General features: G+C 38.3%; 1 protein-coding gene across 1 annotated transcript; it reads left to right on the top strand.

Annotated features, from left to right (window-relative positions):
- Positions 1-1,706: 1,706 nt before the first annotated feature.
- Cog8 (conserved oligomeric Golgi complex subunit 8) lies at positions 1,707-19,164 on the top strand. Its single transcript, XM_019061831.2, has 9 exons — positions 1,707-2,208; positions 6,162-6,233; positions 6,889-7,013; positions 8,053-8,328; positions 8,439-8,652; positions 10,088-10,242; positions 15,700-15,990; positions 16,562-16,906; positions 18,032-19,164. The coding sequence occupies exons 1-9, from the start codon at positions 2,154-2,156 to the stop codon at positions 18,344-18,346; spliced, it is 1,848 nt and encodes a 615-aa protein (XP_018917376.2). The 5' UTR covers positions 1,707-2,153; the 3' UTR covers positions 18,347-19,164.
- The last annotated feature ends 617 nt before the right edge of the window (positions 19,165-19,781 follow it).

The following is a 19,781-nucleotide window of genomic DNA, read 5'->3' as shown; positions in this document are numbered from 1 at the left end:
CTCTCTGTCGAACCACAATCCTTGGAGCACCCTACATAGAGCACCTAGAAGAGCATAAAAAAAGAAAATGTTTGCGCAAACTCGAAATTATTATCCCAAACCGTATCAAAATGGCGCTGTATTAAAATTAAATTTTAAAATTGCGCAATTTCTTGCGCAATGTGTTTAGGCTAATATTAAATGCGTATACTCGTAATATACCCAAATTCCGAATTTCAGGCAAATCCATCGTGCTAAAAACCAAGTTTGCCTATTATTTACGACCATGTTGAATTAATTTTAATCGGCTGCCATTTTGAAATGTATTAAGACAATGATTTCGGGTTGGTACGAAAATTTTTCTTTTTTCACACTCTTTTGAACGAGGTATCAATTAGGAGCAGACCTTTCCATTTGTGGAAAAATGGGGGGTCCGTCCCCCCCCTCCCTGATAATTTTAGGGGGCCAAAAGTTTCAAATCTTTATTTCAGTAATGTAAAAAGTTAAAGGGGGTTAGAGGCCTTCACGGACATCCTATGGCCTATACGAAAACACGCAGCCGCGGACAGCCGCTCGTGAAATTCTCCCCTGTGCTCTGTCGCAACTATGGAGGCGGGTGCGTCAACTTGAATTTCCCGCTTTCAATTTGAACTCCAAGTTTATGATTGGTGCTGCGTCTTAGGATGCGAGAACCAATCGGGTGTCTCTCACTTTATTTACAAGATGATAGCACTGCCGTGCTAAGGAAAAACGCCGTATGAACTTTTTAGCATTGCCAGATTTTCTTTGATTAAACACAAATTTTCTGGTAAACTTATGTGTATTTTCCTCCTAAATTTTCTGGTACCTAATTTTGTTTGCAATTTCACCTAAAGATTATGAAAATTTAAAGTAAAAATATTCATTAAATCCTTCTAAAATGAACATTTTGTTGAAGAGAATCTGGCAACTTTTGGATGTTCATACGGCGTTCTTCCTCGGCACGGCAAACAGGATGTTGATGTTGATTTCGGGAATTTTTTTAGGTTAATCCAGGGCTGCCGATACTCGGACTCACATTTCGCGAATTTTTTACTCACACGCTACTCACCAATCTAAAATTTACTCACTTGCTTCTCACTGATCGCGATTTTACTCACTTTTACTCACCGTTCTCAATTCTACTCACTTTTTACTCACAATTTCCCGATTTTACTCACATTGACATTGTTTTCACTCACCGATTACTCATCGTTTTAAATTTTACTCACCGATTACTCACACAAATTGCGCCAAAAATGGAGAATTACTGAGAATTACCCATGGATTTTGCATTACTCACGAATACTCACGGATCGTCGGATTACTCACCAATTACTCATTACTCACGTTTTACTCACCGGTGCTCAAATTACTCACGATGTGAGTAATTACTCACGAATCGGCAGCCCTGGGTTAATCAAAGGTTAATAGATCGTATTCGATACATCAAACGGGTGAGATTGTATCGATATCGATTGGTTCAAAACATAAACATAGCCTCAAAATTAAATTCAGAAATCTAAGAAAACGGGTCTCTTGTAACAGATTTTTCATTCTTTTGAGTACCAAATGCCAATGCCAAGTGAAATTGTCAGGAAATTTCTCATTTTCGGCTTTTCCGACTTAAATCCTTCCAGTTGGGTTTGAGGTTATGTTCTATTGTTTTGAACCAAACGATACATCGAACCGTTATCGAATACGGTCTATTTGGCTAGGAACGAGTTTCTATTTGTGTCAACGATAGATGAAATTTAGACTAGCCACGTCGCTTCCACGTCACATCCTTAGGCTTAGTTTCCTCAAGATTTTAATACTCCTAGTAGTGCTTTTGTCGACATCTGGATAGTAAGAACTTATATTGTGTTGTTTATTTTATTGTGCGGCTCCATTTAATAACATCTTCTCAAAGACATAGCAAGTAATGATCGCTCCTCGAATGATTGTCAAACCTGGTTGAATGATTATAAATCCTGATTGTTGGTGTTTGTAATATTTAATGATGGTGTCAATAGGTTCAGACTATGAGTTTCCTTGATGTGGACTTGGTTTGAAATCACCCGATGCATTTTGAAGAGTCGATATCTATGTCATTTTTTGAACTCACCCTCAGTCATAAACGCTGACCATCCAAGTGCCATAATCTCTAATTCAGAATGGATGTTGAGTTAGAGAATGTTGTGAAGCTGATTTTTCCTGACGGTGTTCCTGGTATGTCCTATTGATATCTTTCAATTATCAAATGATGATTGTTTCTTTTATTAAGATTTGAATCACAATTGAAGACTTATCATCAATAACGTGCTAAGTGCCAAAAAATGGAAAACGGAGTTAGCACTGGAAATGCATGCTATGTGCCATTGACATCATAGGGTAAAGCGTGCTAAGTGCCATTGCAACGATTTGCAACAAAGTGCAATGGCACTCAGCACGCTTTACCCTATGTTGTCAATGGCATATAGCATACATTTCCAGTGCTAACTCCGTTTTCCATTTTTTGGCACTTAGCACGTTATTGATGATAAGTCTTCAATTACTTACCTAAGTATGTAAATTCTGACAGGTAAATTTCAGAGCTTGGAAATGCCTTAACCCATATAGAAAAAAAACCCTAGCGTAACATTACTGTAACCTTGCCGTGGAAATGAGGTAAGGCTACCGGAAATGTTACCGCGGCAACGTTTCCGGCAATCCTGGATGCTTACGCGTCGGCAGCGTTGCCGTAACGGTACGGCACGAGATCGGCAACCTGACGGCAAGGTATTGGTAACCTTGCCGTTCGAGCAACCATTTCCTCGGCAACGTTGCCGACCCCTTTCCTAAGAAGTCACTGGAAAAAAAAACCTTCTTAGACCAATGCAATGGTGCATTGACTTAAGAGTCCTGGTTGCTTAAAAGCGGCGACAAGAAACATGCTTCTTGGATCTAGCATCCGAAAGTTGTTGAACCAAGAAACCTGGTTTCTTAATTTAAAATTCCATCGTTTCTTGGATCAAGATTTCTGTTTTCTTAGATCAGGATTTCCAAAAATTGATCAGGAGCGCACTCTACTTGTGAAGAGTACATGTTTTCTGTTCACACATCATCAACTATTTAGTGGTTTATTCAGTACATACAAGTATTACACAAGTTAATTAGAGAGACAAGGAGACATATATTAGACAATTTGACTTACCAATCGAGAGATGTTGCGGCGTAAAATCTCGAGCGGACCTGTGGAGATTCGAACCCACGGCGCGCGGCGACTGGATTCACAGCCGAGCGCTCTACCAACTGAGCTATAGCTGCTGATGAAGAGTGAGGTCGAAATATCCCTACAAACCCTTCTAGGAGCGACTAGTAGTTATGCAGCTTGTTCTTCGTCCTTACTACTTCATTCAGAGCACTTAAACCTTTTCGAAACTAAAACTTTCTAAGTTTCATCCGTAAAGTTATTTTTCAGCCCTCGTATTTTGTCCTTTAAAATACCTAGAAAGTATGAATTATATAAAGCTACTGTACCGAGATTTCAACAGGTTCAATCCTGTCGCGTGACGTCACAGCATTATAGATGAAATTTCAGGTTTTAGGGGATATTTATCGACGAATTTACTTGAAACTTTCTGACCGGGGGTACTTTTCGACGGGAAACTCGAATTTTTGGTCAGCTTTTCAAAATTTCAAAATCCAAGATGGCGGCCGTGGCCTAAAATGCTAAGTCGGCTCCTGTTCGCTCGATTTTCGTGAAACTCGGTTTCCGGGGGTACTTTTCGACGGGAAACTCGAATTTTTGGTCAGATTTTCAAAATTTCAAAATCCAAGATGGCAGCCGTGGCCTAAAATGCTAAGTCAGCTCCTGTTCGCTCGATTTTCGTGAAACTCGCTTTCCGGGGGTACTTTTCGACGGGAAACTCGAATTTTTGGTCAGATTTTCAAAATTTCAAAATCCAAGATGGCGGCCGTGGCCTAAAATGCTAAGTCGCCTCCTGTTCGCTCGATTTTCGTGAAACTTGGTATCCGGGGATACTTTTTGACGAGAAACTCGAATGTTTGGTCAGATTTTCAAAATTTCAAAATCCAAGATGGCGGCCGTGGCCAAAGATAACATTTTCGCCACTATTCATCACTTCGTTCTCACAGTAATTCTTTAAATGTGGACTCATACATCTTAAGTTAAGAAAAGCTGAACTATTAAACCGAACCCTCCTCCCCTCCAAGTGATTATTTACGAAACGTAAAGGGTTGATTCAAGAAATCTGAAAGCTTGATTCAAGAAACCTGAAAACTTCATTCAAGAAACCTGAGGCTCTTGGAAGGAGTTAAGAGTTAATCTTGAGTTAAGATTCAGAACTCTTCTTTTAAGAAACCAAGTTTCTTGCATTTAGAGCCCGGGTGCTGGCATCTTAATCCAAGAGTCCGTTTTCTTAACTCAAGTGTCAAGTCTCTTGGTTCAATGCAAAATCCGCTTGGATCAAGAGAAAAATTTCCAAGAGTGCACAAAATCTTATTTTAAGATTTCATTTTTTTTTCCAGTCGTTTCCGCATGAGTGCCACTATAACTTTGAGGTAGCCTTGCCGCGAGTGCCATTATCGCGCCAATGACTTTAGTCGGTAACGTTGCGCGGACGTTTCCACGAAAATGCCGATGCATCGATTGCCCTTTGCCCCTGGCGCGTAAAGGTTGCCGTAACGTTAGATATAAAAGGGTTCTGAGAAACTTTGCCACGGTAACCTTACGTTAGCCTTGATTGGAGAAACACTTCAAAAGGGACTCCGCAGTAACTTTACCGTAACCTTTTGACGGAAAGCAAGACGGGAATGCTTACCGGTGAATCGTTGCAGAACCCTTTCTCCAGAAAGGCAGCGGCGAGCATTTAGCCGGTAACGTTGCGTCGACGTTTCCGAAGGATGTTCCATACAATGGTTGCCCTTTGCCCTTGGCGCGTCAAGGTTGCCGTAAGGTAAGGTAGCAAAGGGTTAGCGGAAACACTGTCATGGAACGCTTACATCAACGTTCAATTGGAAATGCTTGTAATAAGGTGTTCATGGTAAGGCTTCCATAACCCTATGACGGAAAGGTTTGCTAATTTAATTTCGCGGAAAGGTTACGGTAACGTTTCCTTAAAAGCTCTTCAGCAATTACTTCTGCGTCAAGGTTAAGGAAACCATTCTGTAAGCTTGTCGCGGAATGGTGGGTCTTCCACACATTTCGCGAGAACGTTGCGGAAAGGTTTCGTCAACCTATTTGCGGCAACGCTATCGCGGATGGTATGCGGCAAGGTTCATGACAACGTTGCCGTAAGGCTAGGTTCTATATGGGAAGTTGACGTCAAACTAGTGTGCTAGAAGCAGGGCTGTGGTGTTCTATGGACGAGTGGAGTGGTTGCCCCAGGCGCTGACGAAAGGGGGCGTTAAACAGTCAGAAAGGGAAATGGCCGGGAAAGAACAAAAACAAGTTAAAAATTCTCTCTTCAAATTTAAAATTCTCTTGAGAGCCCTCCCCCCCTCCATTGCAACCTTTCTTTAAGGGGGGGGAGAAAGGCGCAGACAAAATCCGTTCCCCAGGTGCTAAAAGTTTACGCCACGGCCCTATGCAGAAAATCGGCAGTCTACAATTTCTTGTAGAGGTAAACACTAGAATCAGCTGGCAGACCATCTAGCTCACTTTTGAAGTGTGTACACTTATCTAGTGTACACTTGCAGGGGTGCCGAAGCATGCGTTATAGGTAGTGATTCTAGTATTGCTGTAAATGTGAGGCAAATCCTGGGTCGTAAGGAAGTATCATAACCTCAAGGGGGAAAACAAGAGACAGGAAATATTAGAGTTGTCAAGTGGTTTAGAGTCAATGACTAGTAAGTTTACGCTCTTTTAGACTGTCACAGAAGATCAGCTGTCCTGATTCTTCCATTTGCTTTATATGTTAAAGTGACATCAGGCGATCTTCTTTCGCATTCTAGAAGTGCATTAACTTATTCGACCTGGACTTTATATAATATACTCTATTGCTTGCAACCACAATGATTCAAAAGCCTTTTTTCTTTCATGTAGGCACTACAATCAATCAATATGAAATTCGGAATTTTTCCAGTCTTCTCATCAAGTTTTTTTTCCATCTTCTCCTGCATTGTTTAAAAATTTCACATCTTCACGCTGAATTGATTCTTATTATTTTTCTTTTTTACAGAGGAACTGGAAGATAACCCACAGCTAGTAGGATACTTGAATAAATTAGGAACTTACAATGTAGAGCAACTATGTAAGTATCACATTTTTTGTATGATCACATTACTAGGGTCAGATATGGAGTTTCCTTTCTTCTTTCTCAAGAGCTTCTAAAGAAGACATTTCAATTACCCACCTGTATTTTTTTTAAAGCCTGTGTCCTCAATTGTCTGATGGTTTAATGGGTTCTGTTATATTGTTTTGACTAATCAATATCACATTTTTCTATAGTCATTCCAAAAAATATTTCTATCAAAATTACAGTAAGCAGTGAGCGAGTACCGCATCCGAAACTGTCATGAAATATGGCAACAACTGATAAGTGTTGAACGACCTTTCTATGTTTAATGTTTACTCTTCAATATTGACGAATGCACCTCGCCTGCAAGCGTTGACCGAGGACAATTACCTGTATATAAGTATCTGTTTTGTGAATAAAGTTAGTTAGTATGAAAAGCCGATTTTACTGGCGTTATTCTGTGTGTGCCGTCCTCTTCCCCCCTTCTCCCGCCCATACATCTTGACAGGTAATAGGGCGTTTTTTTATTTTTTAATTTCTTGCTCCCTTTGTGGGTAGGAGAAGTATTGTCATCCTACTTAATTCTGTTTGGGCCTTCTCTTTAATATTTACAAAAGTCATGTCTGAATCTTGCGTATCAAATTTAATCATGTTGTAATTTATTTTCTAGCTAAAGAGCAGGATCACTTATCTGAGGAGAAAACAGTCATCTTAAATCAGACCAAAGATTTAGCTTCTACCAACTACAAGACCTTCATTAAAACTGCTGAGTGTTCTCGAGAAATCTTTCAACAGGTACTGAAACCCTCTGTTTTTCTGAAATTTGTATCATGGCAAGAGCTTTCAATGTTTCTGAATGTACTTGGGTTGTCCTGAAAGCTATACAATTGATTCTCTTTTAAGTGAACAAATAAAGCCACTACACTGTACTGCCATGCCAAGAAAAAATACCGGATGGACACTTGAGGATTGCTAAATTTCCTTCAATGAAATGTTTATTTTTCCAAAGAGTTATAAATATTTTTTGACAAGGCAATTTGATCTGACAATTTATAGATAAACCAGATCTAATTCTGAATAAAATTCTCTGAAAAGTTGTAGGGAAAATATATACAGATTCCTCCGAGGATTTGTATATTATCAAAAGAAATTTAACAATGTCTGAAGCCTCAAAACATTTTCTCAGCGTGGCAGGATAACTTGAACAACTTAACAGTGTAACTTATCAGTAACTTCCAAATGAGCCCTCTTAGACCTCATTTGAATTTTTATTTTTTCTTTAATGGCTAAATTATACAGAACTTGCATATTCACTCATTCTATCATGAATTTTTTTTAGTTCACACTCAATCACCCCCCCCCCCCCCCCCCCTTTGAGTGTGTATCATTGTTGTTGCGTTTGTGAAATACCTAAAATTTCCTCTCGTTTCCTCAGTCTTATAAATTTTCTGTCTACTCGCTTCTTTCTTTTTGCCAATGGCTCATTCAGCAGCAATATGCACCAGAGACACCTCCGATTTTACTTGTTGTATTGCTGCGCATACATTGAAAATAAAAGGCATTGCCGTAATACTAAGGGTCTTCATATTGCTGTTGTTACTTGTTGGGCTACTTGACTGCTGTTGTTGGAATATTGACTTACTTAAATCCTTTTTTCCCAGAAAAAAATCAACAGACTTGGAACTTTACCTAAGTTGATTGAAACTGCCGATCTCAAGTTTCTCTGACTTCTGGAGACCCAGTTACATTGTATGTTTATGAATGTATGTCGTTTGTTTTGCCGTTTAGCTACAAAGATGGCTATCTCATTATTTAATGTTCTTATCTGTTTCAGTTTGGAAAAACAGAGGAAAGGCTGAAATCATTAATTAAGGATCTTCCGGAATTTTCAAGCTCCTGTCAAGAATTTAATGAAAAATCAAATGGCATTAAATCAAGGAGACGCTTGAACACTCTACTACTAACTTTAAATGCTCAACTATTACAAATATTAGAAATCCCTCAGCTTCTTCATCATTGTATCCACAACAATCTATATGAAGAGGCACTGCAACTAGCAGCGTATGTGCGAAAACTGGGCAATAGACATTCCAATATTCCAATCATTGCTGTAAGTACCGTTTTATTAGTTCTTTTGTGAGTCTTTTAGTCTTACCATGATCTATCACAATATGTGCAATGTCTATGTTTCTATTTATTTTTAATTAATCTTGTTGTCAGGGTTTGGTTGAAGATGTTGAAAAATTATGGTGGTCTCTCATGGATCAACTAGTTGCCAATTTACGAACAGACATTCAGCTACCTCGGTGCCTTCAAGTTATCGGTTTTTTGAGGAGAATGGATATTTTTACTGAGTCAGAACTGAAATTAAAGTTTCTACAAGCAAGAGATACGTGGCTCCAGTCATTGCTTTCTACAATACCTACTAATGATGGTAAGCGCCATTTAGAAGATTTTACATTCAGTACTTCAGCAGATCTGATTTCAAGCTGGGAATCAATTTGGTCCTTTCTGTGAAACTGGCGCCTAAAGTAAAGAAATGTTTATCAATATGGAACAGGATGATAGAACAATGCTGGGTCCACAGTATACTGCAGGGAAATTAAGGCCAAAAAATTCAAAACATTCTTTGGCTTTGATTTCCCTGCAGAGCATTGTAGACTCAGCTCTATTCTACTATCCTGTTACAGTCAAGGCCACATTTGTAGTGAGTTTTTGTTTTTGTTTTTTTTTTTTTTTTTTTTTTTCCCATCAATAAGGTAACATTCATTTACTTCTGTATGGAAGAACTTGCTCCAAATGAGCTTAAATTGAAAACTTAAGCAAAATCTAAAGCTTCAACAACTTAAACAAGAAAGAATCTTAGCCAAGCTGCATGAAATAGCTACAAATGTATTAACTCACATACTGATGCATTTTGGCAAATATAAACGTCATCAGGGTGTAACACTTAAGAACAAATGACAACAAAAAATTGAGAATAAGAAGAGTAAAAGCTACACAGTGCGTTTGTGAGAGGTAAGAGGAAAACCAGACGCAAGTAGGGACATACAATCGAACACCTTCTCTGAAAACTGGTCAATGAATAAACAACTAGGACTTACAAACAGGTATCAACGGTGAATAAGAGATAGTACAGAATTTTAAGTAGTTGCGAAATCATAAAGCAAATCTATGATTGGTGTGACAGCAGCAATCAGATCAGTTAGTGTGTCAATAGCATTTTAATTGTTTTGTAAACCTTTGCGAATTTGGAAACACTCCAATACTTTAAGATGTTTTTTATTTCTACCAACATGCATGATTTCTTAAATTTTATTGCACACTACCAATATTACGCGTATTTTCGTTCACATGTTTAAATACTTGTGATTGTTGATCTCTGTTTCTCTCAGTAGATCTCAGTTTTCCTCTTACCTCCACTCCACTTACCTCTCACAAGCGCACTATGTATCTTTTACTCTTCTTATTTTCAATGTATTTGTTCTTATGTGTGATACCCTGATGATGGCTATATTTGCCGGAATGCATCGGTATGCGAGTTAAAACATTTGTAGCTATTTCATGCATTTTGGCTAAAAGTCGATTTTAAAAGACGCAATAATACAAACTTACAGAAAATTAAAACTTAAGATACTCCTGGAAGTCAGCACCAAGGTTCCCTTCTAAACAAGGGCAATTTTATTTTTTTTTTGTTTTGTTTTGTTATTTTTATTTTATTTTTACTCTTCTCCTGTGTCATCTTGAGTGTTTTCTCATGCACACCAATGTATAATAACGTAATGCCAAATAATTTGTATTTTTTGCAATAGCTATTATTATTTTTAGTCTTCTTATTATTTCTTACATTCATCTCATTGATTTTTCAGCAAGTCATCACCTAAGTAAAACCATTGAGCTTTCTCGGATTCATTTGTTCAATATCTTAACCCAGTTTCGAGCTGTTTTCAGTTACGATGACACCTCGGCAAAAAGATTTTCTGTATTTGAATCTGGTTTATTCTACTCCTGGATCAATTTAAAGGTCTGTACTCTCATTTTACCCATGATGATATTCCTTAATCAAATCCGCCTCTCTACAGAATACTATGCTTAAAATGTGGGCTTAATAGTATGTAGAAATTAAAATGTAAATTGTATGATTCATTTGTCCCCCAATCCAATATCTCTCATGTGGCAAATGGTGTGTGGCTCAATGATGAACTCATCTTAATCATGAATAAAGTCAGGACTTAATCTTTTGGATTGCTTTCAGTCAAAGTGGCTCTAGATCTTCAGAGCGGAGCTTGGTATTTATAACTGTTAAAATGCACAAGTGGTCCTGTAAGTAATGCAATATCTGGGTTGTGATTATGAACAAACAAATGTGGGCTATCAAAGACAACATTTTTTGCTGCCAGTGTTTGAAACTCACCTTTAGATTTTAGGAGCCATGTGGCCCATCAAGCTCGATTTTTAGGGGCCAAATTGAATTTTTGCCAATACATCATGGCGCATTTAGTGAAAAGTCAGATGCAAGATGTTTTAGTTACAGAACTAGTAGCTGTAACATTGGAAAGGCAAAAGCACTAAGAATGAAATAGTGAATAATAGAAAAAAATTTTACTTGTAACTAGGGGCTTATGGGGCTGCTTCGCAGCCCCTTATTTTTCCTGTACACTTTTCACTTTCACATGTTTTTTTTTTTTTTTTTATTTATTTTCATTTAATTTTCATTTAATTTTCTGTTTTGTCTTTGAATCGGGTCGAAATTCCGGAATGCAGCTGCATTCCGGATGCGTTAAGGGGTGGGAAGGAAGGAGGGACGGACTGAGAAACTGAAAAAAGTACGTTACGTAACGGTAAATATTAAATAAACTTACCTATATATGGATCCTTGAACTTTAAAGCAATAAGGTCCATCACCCGGAATATCAATTCGATTTGCAGAGAAAGAGGCAAAAGCAACAGCACTATTATAATTTCTGATATGCTTTATGAAATTTGGAGAATATAAAAATAATGATTTCAAATCGGTATTTGTCCAAATACTCGGTAAAGAAATTAAGCCATTTTGGCAGCAGTTATTAAAATGACCATTGGACATTTCACCCTGAAAATGGCGAGCATCACAATGATGACAAATTATATTCATTGAACCGACTGAAAATTTGGTAACAAAATTTTCATCAAAGTTCTGATCATCAATTTTATACTTCCGAAATGAAGAAATGAAACTTTGATTTTCTATACTAATAACAGAGTTAAGTTCTTGCTTCACTAAACGAACATGCGAAGAGTTCTGGAAAACGCGACCACGTTTTGGAGGACGACTGCCTCGGTCATTGAAAATTTCACTCATAACAACTGTTAAATTTAAAATTAAAATTAGTAAAAATTATTATTATTTTAACAAAATCATAACTGAAAAGTTCAATTTTTAAATTAAAAAAAAATAAATCAGAAGAAAAAGGATGTAATGAAAATGGAAATTAATAATAAACATATTTATACACATTGAAAAGAAACAGCGTGAAAAGTTCTGATCGGAAATGAGAAAAAAAACTTGGAGGTTATTGACTTAATGAGGAAAAATTGGCAATAGGAAAAAGATGGAACCAATCATGAAAAACCGTAAAAAAAAAAAAAAAAAAAAAAAAAACGCGGGAAAAGAAAAATGTAAGTTGATGGCAGTTGAGTGTTGGAAGTAACCTCACTAAATGATGATTGTTGAATGAAAACAGCTGATAAAAAGACAGCAAACAGTAAAGTAAGATGCGTAGCAACAAAACTTTTCCGAAAAACAAAAAACAAAAAACAAAAAAACCCCACTTCCCCTCATCCAATTTATGAGTTTTTAGGGATTTAAAAATCGGGGACGAACCCCAGAAAATAATTTAAGGTTTTCCCGAAGCATTGAGAACAACACCTTTCAAATGAACCAACGCCCCTCGCAATTAGTACAGTGGTTGATTCACAATTTCATTCTATTTTTCAAATTAGATATTAAGATACTGCAAGTTCTGAGTTTTTTCAACAAAAACGGATTTTTTCTCCTTTTTAATTATGTGACTCGCTGCGAACGCACACGACCCCTCCTCTCCCCATCCCTTGTCCCGTTCAATACCAATTTTCGTTCTGCTGTGCCCTGGCGAAGTTGTGCGCGCAACTGCTTGCTTTTTGCAAGTTCAATCCTGTGCATCGAAATATCGAAAAATCACCAAGCAGAAAAATTAGGATTTTTGGGGCGACATTGGCGCAGAGCCTTCATTCCATAGGCGCAGTGGTGCCTGTGAGTTTCGAACACTGTTTGCTGCTGTCCTTAGGGTTTTTAGGATAGGTACTTTTTCTAAGAAAAGAAGAAATTTGGAAATTAAATTTTAAAGAAAGAAAACAAAATGAGAAAATGACCTTGTCAACAGAGGGGAGACAGTTGGCGATAGTGGGCCTCTCAAAGATACCTCGTCATATGCATGTATACGGTTGCAATGATTGGCGGTGAAGGATACAAACTGACAGCATCATGGCACAATGACTGTCTTTACACCTCAAATGCAACTCAGGAATTCATGCACTTGAAGAGAATTGATACATCTCTCCCCCCTCTCTCTTTCATAGTGAACAGATCTTCTGATTTCTGATTTCTGACCATTTCCTGTAGTGAAGAGACACTTATCAGGGGTTAGAAACGATTGAAGAAATCAAAACACCAGTTCAGGTTTTCTTCAAGAACCACATTTAAGAAGAATTTGCAAAAACAATCCCAATGAAGTAAAAGGAACCGTTGTATGTAGAAGTTATGGCAAGCATTTGGAGTTGAGACAGACTCTTGAGCTATGCTTTCATGATCAAAATTAGCTGAATATAAGTGGGTCATCGACGCCATTAATAAGGATTGTCCATCAAAATCAAGAGGAGCCTCAACTTTTTGATCAACAGAAATACCAAAAGTCATTCATTTGACACTTCATTTGCGATCATACATACATACATACGAGTCGCTGTTATAGCGCTCTTTGGCGCTTTGCGACACCTAATCGCCACAAAGCTCGGTCTTCCCACAGGTTATCAGGGAGTTGACACTCCCTCATCTCACTTAACACCCCCTGTCGCCAACCTCTCACTGGGCGTCCCCTACGCCTCCTCCCAGGAGGAACCCAATCAAGCATCTTTTTTGGCAGCCTCTCTTCCGTCATCCTATTGACATGACCATACCAAACAAGTTGTTTGGTCATGACGTCGAACACGATGTCATTTTCGACTTCCATTATCTGACGCACTCTATCATTACGGACCCGATCTCTCCTAGAAATTCCTGCCGACCTTCTCCAGAAATCCATCTCCGTTGCTCTTAGCATATCCTGTGTCCGTTTCTTCAGCTGCCAAACTTCACATCCGTATGTTAATATACTTTTTACTACAGTGTTGTATATCCTCCTCTTGTTATCTTTGGAAATCCGCTGATCCCAGAGGATTCCATTTAACATCGCTATAGCCTTCCTTGCTAAGGTGTTCCTTTCCCTGATAGCTTGATCCGTCCTTCCATCCTGGGTCAACCGCACTCCCAAGTACTTGAAGTGCTCGCAGCATTTGATCTGCTGCCCATCCTCCAACTCAATGCTTTGCTGATCACCACCAAAAGTCATCTTCTCAGATTTGGATATGCTGACTTCCAAACCCCACTTCCGATATTCTTCTACTAACTTGCGCATCATGTACTCCGCGTCTTCTTGATCTTGAGCAACCACCACCTGGTCATCAGCAAAGCACAGAGTGAACAGAGTTTCAAGATCACCCAAGGGGACACCCATACCAGAACACTTCCTTTTCCATTCCTTTAGCACACATTCGAGGTAAATTTTAAATAATGTTGGCGACAAACAACATCCCTGTTTTAAACCCTTAGTCACATAAAATCCCGCTGACAACCCCCCATGATACTTAATTTTGGTAAAACTCCCTTTATAAAATCGCTTGACAGCATCAATCAACCCCCCGTTAAAATTCGATTTTTCCAAGGCCTCCCAAAGTTTCACCAACGGCACACTGTCATACGCTTTCTGGAGATCCACGAAAATTAAATGCAGCTCCTGAGCTACGGCCATTTTCTTCTCAATGACCTGGACAATAACAAAGAGGTGATCTATCGTAGACCTGCCAGCTCTAAAACCAGCCTGCTCCTCTGCTTCGTGATCCTGCCATTCGTCCTCGATCTTCGCTTTCAGTATCTTCCCGTACACTTTGCTTATTGTCCCGGTCACTGAGAGCCCCCGGTAGTTGTTACAGTCGTCCTTCCTTCCCTTCTTTTTGTAGATGGCCTTGATCCAGGACTCCTTCCACTCCCTTGGTACCTCGTCACCCCTGATGCATTGCTGCATCAGTTTCCTGAGGCACTCAAAGAGCTTGGCAGTCCCGTACTTGACCAACTCAACAGGAATCCCGCCAGGACCCGGCGCTTTATCATTAATTAGCTCTTTAACCGCTTTAATTATGTCACAAGTGTGAATCTCCAAGTTGTTCATTCTTCCGTTGTCCGTGCTGCTGTCTCAAAACTCTGGGCGCCTTTCCGTCAAAAGATCTTTAAAATGATCCTCCAGTTTTTTAAGTGATATCGGAGAAACGATGTCGCGCGTAGAGACATTTGCGATCATTACTCATCAAAAAGTGAAGGTGCCTTTTAATTTTGATGTGCAATATCCAACAGGCGCATTAATATCCCTTTGATTTTGGAAACTTAGCTTTGACATATCTGATAAAAAAAAACAGTGTTCTTGCTGGTAATGTTTTGTACAATTCCTCAGTAGAGCAATTGATTATCAACTTCCTTTTTTTCCCTTAACAAAACCATCCTAAAAATCCTTCAAGCAGCAGTCAGAAATGTCGTCTAGAAAAGGCTGTAGTGCAGCGAATTTCTTAGCTTAGGAACTTATGGAGTCTCATTAAATTTGTAACAAGATTATTTGATGATTATTTTTGTTGTAAATTGATTTAATATGTTAATGCAGAATCGTAACTATTGCATTACATTCGAGAAAACCTCTGTTAAAATCAATTGTTTGTAATTTTCCTGCGGATGCCTACAAAGACTTAATGAATCAAAGCTGGAAAGCTCCCAGTAAATGAAGGAAGTACGAAAATTGTTTGGAAAAATTGCCCAATAATCTACCTGAAAAACTCAATTCATCTGCTTTAAATTTGTAAAAGGTGAAGAGTTGATCTAATTTTTAATCATTAACTCGTGTTTTTCCTCTTTTTTTTAAAAAAAAAGAAGAAGAAAATACTGAAATTTTGGTTACTTTCTTCGTAAATAATCTGTTTCTAAAATGGTGTCCGTTTTTAAAATGAATAATCAATTGCCTTTCAGATTGAAAAAATTAGAGAATTCTATCAGTTGAAATATCGAGATTTGCATTCAGAGCTTACATGATTTCCTTTTACCTGCCTTACTGAGATACGATTACTGAAATGTGATTTTTTTTACATAATTTTTCCATTATTACAGATACAAATATTTTTAGATACACTAGAAGAAGACCTTAAACTGTGTCCATTTTCATCATTAGATTCTCTTTTGGGTCAGTGTATGTACTTTGGATTGTCATTCAGTCGGGTTGGGGCTGACTTCAGAGCCCTTGCTGCACCGATATTTCTTAAGAAAATCAATGATCACATTGAAAAAAATATGGAAAAAACTGATGCTGTACTTGCCAGTGAAATGGATACTTTTGCTCTTCCCAAGGCTGTGTATTCAGGCATTAAATCCAACACAAATTTGGAACTATCATCTGGTCAAGTAAGTAATCAAGTCAATGTTTAGTCATTAACCTGCCTCATAATAGTACTCATTTGTCATTTGGCAGTAAAATAGCAGTGAAAAGAACAATTAGAAACTGATCAAGAACCAGTGACAAATTCTGACTTGAACTCAGGCAAATTTTGTCAACTCTGTTGCAAAACAAGGAGGAGTTTAATTTTGGCAGTGTATATTTTCTCATATTGTTTGGAATTTTTGTGGTAAATACATCTAAAGTGAGGAGAATGTGGAAATTTAATGGTCAGAAACTTTAACCAAAAATATCGGTAGAAAGATGGAAGTTCTCCGAATAAAATCCTAATTTCACTCCAAGTGCAAAGGGAGCTTTACGTTTGAATGACAAAAGTTTAATCCAAAAGATGAGAAAATTGTTAAATTCAAAGAAAAACTTTGAGGAAAATTGATTACTATGTATACATATATTCAGGATTACTTAAAACAAAGAAGTCGCACAATTTTAAATATTCTGCAATTGCGTCGGTTCTCTTCTGCCAAATGGGATCCATTTTTTGTATATTAATTCATTTTTTCTTCTAATTTCTCTTGACAGGAGCATCCACCATCAAAGCTGCTCGATTTTCATCCTCTGGCCAATTATTGCAATAATTTATTAAACATGTTCAATGAATTGAGACTTTGTGCTCCATTGAATGTCGCTCAGAATGTAACTCAATTAATGCAGTCATCGTTGAGAAAGGCAAGCTCACACATAAAATCATTTTATAGGCAGGAGCAACAGGCTTTGACATCCAATGAACGTGAAATGTTGACTCGACTATGTCAATGCTATTCTTATGAATTTGTACCTTTCATTCAAAGATGCATCCATGCAATTTTTCCTCCACACCAAATTGCCAAGCATCTTGGAATTAGCCAAACCCAGTTACATCGTATGGTAAGGTTTTTCAAAGTAAATTTTCTATGCTTTGTGTTGTTTTATTTTACATTGTATGTCAATGGACCATCAGACAAGGTACGAATTTAAGCCACCAAAAAAGGCCAAAAGGCCTGTAAGGAACCAAGCCACATCAGCCATTGCCAAATTTAACAGGGAGGTTTCATTTTTTATGAGAGAGCGTCTGTGCAGATTCTTTTGAAAATGTTAAGGAATTTGCTTTGTATTATGGAGAAAATTCACTGAAATTAGCACAAAAATCCGCACAACAGTTTTCATGTAAAAAATCAAATTGCCCGATTAAATGTGGCAATAGCTGATGTAGCTTAGTTCCTTTCTGTTTAACGCAGTCTAATTAAAGTAAAATTATTCTATTTTCAGTCCAAAATATTGAATCATGAAGGTAGAGGATGGAGCCGTCTGCCACAAAATTTCAGGTCCCTAAACTGTCGCAGTTTTTTACAAACTTGGAAAAAAATGTTTCCTTAAGCAATTGGTGTTAAAGAATAGGAATTTGATGATCCCATGGCCCCCAAAGGTTTCATAATGAGGTGCACGAGGGATCCTAAAAGTTTTGAATTTACAAGTTTAGGGATCCCCTGGCCCCAAGAGGCTTAGAGACCGTCAAATTCATATCCTTTGGAGACAACCACCCAAAGAAACAGTATACTAATCCTGCATGTAAATTTAGCAACCTGATATTTTGTAAAAGGGGGGGGGGGGCTCTGTCCTTGCGTCTAGGGGTACACTTACACCAACGTTTGGACAGGGATGAGCCGATTTTATACTTTTTGGTGTCTATTTGGGTTAGATTTTCCATATGTTCAGACTTTTATAGATTATGTCCATAATTTTTCAGAGAACTTCAACTTGTTAAATGCAGACCTCCCCTCGCCCCCCCCCCCCCAAAAGAAATTCAAGGGGGCTTGGAAACTATAAAATTTGACTGCCTTGAGGTCGATTCTTTACTTATTCCCACTGTTTCGTTTGACGTGAATCAATTAAGCCAAAAAGTAAAAAACCTGGTATGAGTGGTCTGGATCACTCTGTGTATTGCTTTTCTCTTTCAGATATGCTCTATGTATTTGTCTTAATTTTTTGTTTCCCTTCCTTGTTACTTTTTAGAATTTAACTTACCTGGATGAGAGCAATATCCTTGATCCCATCAACCACTTGTTACCAGTAACTCTGGTACAATCACCAGCTTCTCAATCGACAACATCACTGAAGTCCGACTTAACTCCTGAATCGATCACCGGACCATCATCACAAGTTCAACCCTCCTCTCCCAATGATACACCATTTTCGCCCACAGCTTCAACCCATGTAGAACTGTCAACTCCTGTTCTCAACGAATCTGCTGCCCAGAGATATGGAAACGTGCCAGATTCTCAGCTAAGTACCTCCTCTCAGTCAGCTTTAAACCCAGATCTCTCGTAACCTTGATTTACCCTTGCAAAATGGAATGCACAAAGTTGCTCTTTATTTATTTATTTATTTATTAATTTAGAGTTACCTAAAATGGGAAATCGCAGGATCCTAGTTCATTTGATACATCTGAAAAGGCTTGGATTTTTATGTCTTTCTCAAGTCTTAGAGCATTCTTTACTCATTTTAAAATGCGGTTTTTTCCAACTGTTATTCGGAAAAATTATAGATTTTTGCCCATAAGGTGCTCTGTAAAAATGTAGACTGAATAATTATCTGCAACCCTAGACTTTTTCCCACAGAATTATTTTAGCTCTTAAAATAGGCCATTCTAGTTCAACTTTTAGTGACTCTTGTAACTAATGGTAGAGGTGATCTACCAGGGGGTAGACACGGACAGAAAGACGGAACTAGAGAATAAACTAGAAATACTTTATTCGGAATACAATGAAAAACAGATCGGGAGTTGCAACAAGACTGAAGCTCAAGAATGTTCTCCAATAGAACAGGAATGGCTAGACCTTTTATAGGGAGAGCCAAGCGGCGACATCAAAAGCTGAATAGGCGAAATGACATGCGCCGGACCGGTAACCACGCGTAGGCAATGGCCTTCCTCTCAAAGGTCATTGTCAAGTACGTCAGACGAAATAGACGAACCTAGCAGAATGTCATTTTGTAACTCCTCCGCCCTAAGGAAAAATGTATGGGGGGGAAAAAAATTTGAGAGGTTCCTTCCACCAAAAATTTGCATACAAAAGCAAAAGTTGAACCAAAAGTAAGGGAGAAGATTAAACAAGGAAACAATGTAAATAATTAAAATTGCCTCCAGTCTTGCTTCTTCTTTTTTTTTACCTATTTATACCTCAGCGAAGCATATACATATTATAATGATTTGTTGCAAGAAAAGATGACATAGTTATAACAAAGAAAACAAAAGAGATTTTGAGACAACGAGCAAACACATTTGTAACATTAGAAAAAAGAACTATTGCAAAGAAATGATTAAAGGTTATAGTCTAAATGATGCTCATTTAACATTTTGAGGAAGCCCGGGTCTACCGTTTGGCAATTCAACGGGGGGCGGATTTATCGCCTTGTCTTTTAATAATATTATCTCCCCACAGAAATTTAACACCCTCCACCAATTCTCCGCTGATTCCAACATTTCATCTACTATAGTTTCTGGGGTGAGCACCCCAAGGCTACTGAAGAGTGAAGCCTGCTGCTCCTGAAAAGCGCCTCAACCAAAAAACGTATGTCCCGCAGAACCCGGAGGCATATGTTCGGAGGTGCCATGTCCACACCGAGTTATTAGAGGCCTCCCACTCGTCTTGCCACTTAGCCCTAGTAGAACCCCTTGCCTTAGGGCGAGGAACTCCACGTCCCAAGCTAACCTGCTCCTGAAGAGTGAGGGGACAAGGAGAGGAGGGGTGCCAGAAATCACATT

The sequence above is a fragment of the Bemisia tabaci genome, chromosome 3, assembly GCF_918797505.1.
Source record: "Bemisia tabaci chromosome 3, PGI_BMITA_v3".
NCBI classification, from domain to species: domain Eukaryota; kingdom Metazoa; phylum Arthropoda; class Insecta; order Hemiptera; family Aleyrodidae; genus Bemisia; species Bemisia tabaci.
This window is presented reverse-complemented; position numbering and strand designations above follow the sequence as displayed.

Coding starts and splice junctions, on each gene's coding strand:
- Cog8 (XM_019061831.2), top strand. CDS start 2,154: ATGGATGTTGAGTTAGAGAATGTTGTGAAGCTGATTTTTCCTGACGGT. Junction 10,243..15,699: donor ACTCCTGGATCAATTTAAAG/GTCTGTACTCTC, acceptor CCATTATTACAG/ATACAAATATTTTTAGATAC. Junction 16,907..18,031: donor AAACCCAGTTACATCGTATG/GTAAGGTTTTTC, acceptor GTTACTTTTTAG/AATTTAACTTACCTGGATGA.